The sequence below is a fragment of the Vigna unguiculata genome, chromosome 11 (genome assembly GCF_037176805.1).
Source record: "Vigna unguiculata cultivar grain cowpea cultivar isolate G323 ecotype 2 chromosome 11, ASM3717680v1, whole genome shotgun sequence".
Lineage (NCBI taxonomy): Eukaryota > Viridiplantae > Streptophyta > Magnoliopsida > Fabales > Fabaceae > Vigna > Vigna unguiculata.
The window spans coordinates 36709332-36716746 of record NC_140802.1 but is presented as its reverse complement, the minus strand read 5'-3'; the positions used below and the strand labels follow the sequence as shown (position 1 = coordinate 36716746).

General features: G+C 32.3%; 1 protein-coding gene across 1 annotated transcript; it reads left to right on the top strand.

Moving 5' to 3' along the window:
- Positions 1–1267: 1267 nt before the first annotated feature.
- Positions 1268–3421, top strand: LOC114169124 (ethylene-responsive transcription factor ERF054-like). Its single transcript, XM_028054157.2, has one exon. The coding sequence runs from the start codon at positions 1601–1603 to the stop codon at positions 2867–2869; it is 1269 nt and encodes a 422-aa protein (XP_027909958.1). The 5' UTR covers positions 1268–1600; the 3' UTR covers positions 2870–3421.
- Positions 3422–7415: the final 3994 nt, after the last annotated feature.

The window sequence follows — 7415 nt, the reverse complement described above, 5'->3', positions numbered from 1 at the left end:
ATAAACACATGATAAAAATATCATAAAAATTGTCTAACTTGTATTAAATTATTAACTTTCAACATTAATTGTCTAACTTGTATATGCTTGTGATTCACCAATATTGAAATGAAATACGATGCTTGGCCATTTTTTCTATAAAAGTCAGTATAAAAATTGATTTATTATTATTATTTTAATTAGTTGACCTTCATGAGATCAAATGAGTTGACTTTTTCACTTAAAAAATTATCAACCAATAACCAATTTTTTTGTAGTGGATGAACTTGTATCATCGAAATAAATATACGAGCATAAAGTACGAAGTTATTAAAAATATTGATTAACATATAAGTTTACTCTTTTCTATTATATTTTTTTAATTTAAATAAGCAAATATTAAAAAAAAAAAATTCTTCATCTGAATACCCCCCACAATCAAAAACTATTTCACAATTATTATTATATGACACATTTTTCATTACAAAATGAAGTTCACTTTAATCCTAACTAATCTGTATACAAAGAATGAACTCATGTTATTTAACAAGACTTGGCATAAAAATTCACTCACATAAAGTCATGAACATGTTACAAAATGAAGGAATAAAATTAGTTTTTTTTTTTTGATAAATTAAAGATTAACATTAAGCCAGTCACCATGTTATGAACTATAATGGCATTCCCTAACTTTCAATAAATGGCCAAACAAGTTTTGAAAGACATTTATACATTCACAAACGGGAATAGCATTATTAGAAACATTCCACTTCCAACATAGCAAGAACAGTGAGTTATCATATTAATATGTTTTCCCTTCTTTTCATCAAGTATCACAGAACTGCCACATTAACATGTCTTTCCTTAAGCCAGAAGTCTCTTCTAATATGAATAACTCAATAAAATTTCTTTTATTTTATTTTATTTTTTGTGTTCATGACAACAGGATTTTTAACAAAGAGAAACCACATTAACATGTGTTTGGTTCCATCTCATGTCACCTGTGTCGGACCCAGGGATGAATCCACTTGAGGGACACACTTTTAAAACTTTTCTCAATGTAGTATTCATATATACATAATTAGTATTTTCTCCACAATTCCATGGTTTTAAGATTGGAAATTGGATGAAACAGAGTGAGAAAATCCCTGTTTGGCGCACCATGGCAGTGACAGAAACAGTTAATAACTGTTTTTTCCCTCGAACCTCACAACACAACCAATGAAGTGAGGTGAGTCAGAAATTGATGTTGAAGCTAAAGAAGAAGCGCGTGGGACCCACGCAAGCCAACCAGTGACTAGACTTGTTACTGATTCTGTCTAACTTTTGCTGCATTAACTTGAAAAAGTTTGATTTCAACCCCTTTCTGCTTTCTCCCATATAAACCCCTTCCACTCCCCTGCTTTCACCACTTGCTGTTTCTTTCTCTCTTTCTCAACTCAAACCTTCACGAATCACACCCACCATCACACACTCTATCTATTTGCTTTGTCTATACACAAAAACACATTTTCACATGGGTCTTTCAAAAAGCTACCACCTTTGCCATTTTTGATTCTGATCGGAGATTAGTAAATCACACGCAATACTCCAAAATTCTGTCTTTTCTTTGGTGGTGGTCATGGCGAATAACGGTGGAAAGTCCAGCAAAGAGGGTGTTGAAGAGATCCATCATCACAAGGTGTTTGGTGAAAGTGAAGGCCAGGATTCGGAGAAAGAGAAGGGAAAGGGTGTGGATTTGAGCTCAGGGAGGAGACAGTGGAAGCCAGTTTTTGATGATGCTTCTATCTCGCAAAGGCCTCTCAAGAAAATCCGCAGCCCCGAACACCAAAGCCCCAATCATCAACCTTCTTCATCATCTTCCTCTATGCTCTCTCTCCAACCTCCGTCGTCAAGAATAGTGTTTCCTTTCGCTTTTGAAGGCTCTCAGCACCCAATGCCATCATTCCCACACTCATTCGGAACCACAAATTTGCCTCTTTTTCGCCCCCCTCTTCAGCCAACGCAACAAATGATATCGTTTGGGTCCCAACAGAACATGGGGTATCCGCAATTCCTGTCCCCAGATTCCACCATACCAAACCAACAACAGCTCCAGCAACAGCAGCAGCAGTATCAGCAGCAGCAGCAGCTTCTTCAGTATTGGAATGACGCGCTCAATTTGAGTCCAAGAGGGAGGATGATGATGATGATGATGAACCGGTCAGGGCATGAAGGGAGACCACTGTTAAGGCCTCAAGCACAGCCTTTGAATGCCACCAAGCTCTATAGGGGAGTGAGGCAACGCCATTGGGGCAAATGGGTCGCCGAAATTCGTCTCCCTCGCAATAGAACTCGCCTCTGGCTAGGAACCTTCGACACTGCCGAAGATGCTGCTATGGCTTACGATCGTGAAGCCTTTAAGCTTAGAGGAGAAAATGCTAAGCTCAATTTCCCAGAACTCTTCCTTAACAAAGATAAAGCAGAAGCATCCACACCTGCTCCTGCTTCTTCTTCCAACGAAGGTTCAACATCAACATCAAGCCAGAACACTAAGCAACCTGAGCCAGTTCCAGAAGAGACCAACACTGAGAGTGAGGACATGCCACCAACAGAGACATTAGCAGAAGAGAATGCTGAAACCGAGGAAGGAGTTTCGCAGCCTCAGGAACTGGTTTGGGGAGAGTGGTTCAATACAATTCCTGCAGGTTGGGGTCCTGGGAGTCCAGTGTGGGATGATTTGGATCACAACAATAATCTTCTTCTGCATTCACAACTTCCCTTCGTGAATCAATCTCATCAAGAATTCCATCATGATGCCGCCGCTGCTTCTTCTCAGACACAACAAGATAACAACAACACAGGACCAGGTTCTTCCTCTCCCTCTTGTCCCATGAGGCCCTTCTTCTGAATGGTTAAGATTAAAATTCATGTCTGATAGTAGATTCAGCATTCGAATCTCTTTGATTAGTCCTTCTCTTGGTTAGAATTGGAGAACTATAATAAAGTCTCATAATGAACAATTAAAGAAACTTCTTAAACCATTAGCTTTCTTTCTTCTTTCTTCTCCTGAACTGATAACTACAACCCCATCAGATATTCTATCACGGTCGGTTACTGAAGCTTCGCCACGTTCACATATGAGGACAAAACTGATAACCACACCCCACCAACTTTATTTTGTTCTTACTGGTTGCTGATATTTTGAACAGCAACCTATGAATCATGGATGTTAAAGGCGTAAAATTTTCTATTCCTGGAAAATTCTGCTGTGATTAGGCTTCGTATTTTAAATGGCCTTTCAGCATCAGACTCGTACTTGGTGGTGGGGCTTACCTTGTTCCTAGTGTTATAGTTTGTTTTCTGATTTTGGGTTTTATTAATATCATTATTCTCTTTGCTCTTTTGTACCATTTGTTGTTGCTTTTAACTATGCATGACCAAGAAGGAAACGTTTTTGTGATTTCCTTTCTAATGGCTGTTAGTTTATTCTGCAGATTGTCCAGTTCATAGATAATTGATGTAATGTTAAGCCGACTTTATCACTAGACCTTCAACTTTTTCTTCTTTGGATTATATTATTTATCTTGAAAAGTATATTATAAAATTATATATTATACTTATAATATTAAGGTTCAAGTAATTTGTTTTATATATAAAAAACTCAGTCTGTATATTATATATTGTTGGATCATTATTAAGTCATTTAAATTCAAGTAAACTATCTAATCAAAATTGTTTACAAGATAAGAAAAAAGTAAAGATATGTTATGCTACAATATAGTTTGGATTTGCCTTCATATTCATTCATAAATAAATATAGATATGTTATTCCCAATAGTGGGGTGGAAAAAAGGTTATATAAACTTAATGTTGTTAATTGATTGTTAAAATATCTGATAAAATAAAATCATTATTGTTTTAGAAATTGATATCTTAAATTAATGTATAATAAAAAAATTATTTATTTATTTTTTATATATTTTATATTTATTTGAATAAAAATAGTTTTTAAAGAGATTATAATTTCGGTCCTTTTTAGTTTTATAATAAATGAAGAAAATAACAAGTTTGAACTTACATATTTATGTATCTAAATATTTATTAAATATTTAAATCTGTCGCTATTAACTTAATCATAGTACTTATATTAGGTCATTATTTTTTTATTCAGATACTAATATTTAATTAAAAAATAATAGTGTAGAGTAGTAACTGACAAGAATCTAACTAGAAAGAAATTTTGGGTTTCAATGGTTTGGTCAACTTTGCCACATTGTTGCTATTTGTCTCTCATGGCTAGGACGGTGATGATGATAAAAAGTAGGTATCTTAAAAAGTTGAGTATTGTAAACAAAAACTATTTATGGACACTAAAAATTAATCTATATCTACCAGGTAGAAAATATTAAATAGATGCATGCATTTCTAAATATTTTACTAATTAAAGTGAGGAGTTTAATTTTCTTGAATGAATTTTATTGAAAAATATTATGATAAAAAATTCATAATGAAAATAGAAATATATTTTAAACTAATTTTCTTTTAGATAAAAAAATTATCATAAATCAGTGATATAAATTTATTTATTGAATGTTTAATAAAATAAATTATTGAGTAGAACACAAAATATATATATATATATATATATATATATATATATATATATATATATATATATATATATATATATATATATATATATATATATATATATATATATATATATTGTTGGAATTGATATATTATAAGTTTGATTTTTCTTTCTAAATATGGTTCAAGTTATTTTCAAACGTCTTTATGTGCATTTTTTATGTATGGTTTTCTTTTGAGCTTCATCATGTTTTGGTGGTATATGACTTTTAATTTTGCATTACTTAGTAATTATCTATATATAGGTATCATGTATGCACAAATTATTGTTAACCTATATTCTGAAATTCTTTAACCATAGATAAAGTGAAAATTATAAAATATATGTAACTGGTAAAAGAGAAAAAATAAAAAAAAGTGTTTGTACTGCTTTCTAATTTTTTTTTTCTTGTCGTTGAAGTAGTGATGTTGGTGTGCACTAACTTTTTATGGTTTTCTACAGTTATCATTACAATAATGTAAGTATGTACCTTAGGGAAAATAATTTGTTCAAAGGTCTTAGCAGTTTGTTGATTAGGCAAATTTTAAGATTTTTGTTGCACTTAAAACCTTTTTGGTATATCATTATGACTTTAATATATTTAATTGAATTATATTCATTTCTTCTTTAAAATATTTTTTTAAATAGTTTCATTAAATAAAAATTGGTTAGGAAAGCCACTTTTAAATATCTCATTTGAATTGTTTTTAGGGTACTAAGAATTCCAAGTATTTTTTAACTATCACTTACAAATAAACCGAACAAGGTGGACTCAAAAAATAAATCTCGTAAAATTACATAGAATAAAAGCATCCTTACATCGGTTTAACTTCATAAAAAAAAAAAGTTTCTTTTCCCAAACTATAATACTAAAAGAGAGAAAAATATAGGTTTACGAGCTTTTCTATGAATGTAGAACTGTAGTTGGGTAGAGATGTCAAAATAAATCACCTAGTCCGATCTGACCTACTAAGGTTGAGCCAACCCGATCCAGCTCATTTATTAATGAACTCAAACAAATTGAACCTGGTCCAACTCACAATAGGTTGGTGGATTAAACGGGTTGATTCACTTAATTAAAAAAAATTGTAATATTTTTCTCCAATCTTTACAACATTATTTGGTAAAGCATTTCGATAGAGGTGCAAAACTTAAGACTATTAAACCCTCTTCTACATTAACTTTGAAAAGACATGAAGTACCCCCACATACTAGAAATACTACAAATTTTGATGTAGCATGTCAATGTGAAAAGTTGGGCTTCCTATATTTTCAAAGAATTTAGAGGACTACACAACGTTATATTCCAAAAGAAATAATGAGATTGAGGCAAGAAGTAAAAAGGAAGGATTTTTTAAGAGTGAGGATTTTTAAGAGTGAGAGGGTTTTCTAAGAGTGAGATGTAGGAAGTATAAAGGTAGGTAGGTGTAGGAAAAACCTCAAATTAGTGAGTTTTTTTTTTTATTTATTTTATCTGGGTTCGTGAGCCAACTTGATTGAGTTCATTTTTTGCTCATACCGAAAATTGCAAATTTTTTTAACCAAACCTAATCCGAATCCGTGGTGAGTTAGGTTGGCTTATGACTTTTAACCCATTTTAAGAGCTCTATAGTTGGATATTGGAATGTGCTATTCTTTATCATGCATTTACATATAGAATGAGTTGTATTACTTTTATTTCGGAGTTTGGGCCACTAGGAAATAAGATTAAGTTGAACAAATTCAAAGGTATCTAGCTTTAAAGGGTAATAAATGTCTTTGAACTTGTACAACTCAATCTTTTTCTAGTGTGACTCAACCTATTCTTTGAGTTTGGCTTTCCTATTTACCAATTATTTTTCAACTTTATCAAAATCTTTCATTTGATACGCAACTTGCTAAACTAAAACAAGCTTAAAAATGCTCATTTCAACATAGTTTTTTTAGTCGGAGACTTGTTTACGTTAGACTTAGTATAGTCCGACATAATATTGTGGTTTTACGTTGAACCTGTAAGTTTCAATATAAATTTATTTTATATTTGGTGGTGTTTGATATAAATTTATGTTGTGTATTTTTTCATGTGATGTAAATTTGTGTGCCTTACAATAACATCACACACAAACACACACACACACATGTGTGTGTGTGTGTGTGTGACCTAAAGAGTCTAAAACAACAACGTATTATTGTGTTAGTGTGGTGTAGGATTTGCTTGGATTAATTATTTTGTTTGGGGTGGTGAAATAGGTAAAATGACTTGCACTTGAGAGATTGGTATAGGTTGTGATAAAACTTGTGGTTTGATTTAGAAAAGAGACATTAAGACTCAAGGTTTGAAATGATAGTTCACATCATTGAAAATTTTCCTCTTCATTTGCATAAGATGTTTGTGTAATGTAATGTGATTTGTTGTAAATAATTGACAAATCACTAACAAAAGGTACTTCCTGAGGTGTGTAAATTCACTGTCCTTAAGGACTTATCCGTGGTGTGTTGCACAACTTCTCGGATCTTCCGAGGATCTCAGAACTAGCAAGCAAGTACTCTTGGAAGAGTATTAAGTATTTAACCCAGATAAAAGAAGAAAGAAATTTGAGAGAGAAGAGAGCTTGAAGAATGAAGGAGAAGATTGAGAGATGGTGTGTTTTGGAGAGCCCTAAAACCACCTATTTATAGGTATGAATGAAGGGAAAGGATGGGCTGAAAACATAAAGGTTCACTAATGTTCAAATCCAAAATTGCAACGTGCTTTGGGATATTCATGAACCAGAATAATTGCATTAAATATGGAATCAAAACGGAAGCATGATATTGCACCAAAACAAAACTGCAGCAACGCAAA

Coding starts and splice junctions, on each gene's coding strand:
- LOC114169124 (XM_028054157.2), top strand. CDS start 1,601: ATGGCGAATAACGGTGGAAAGTCCAGCAAAGAGGGTGTTGAAGAGATC.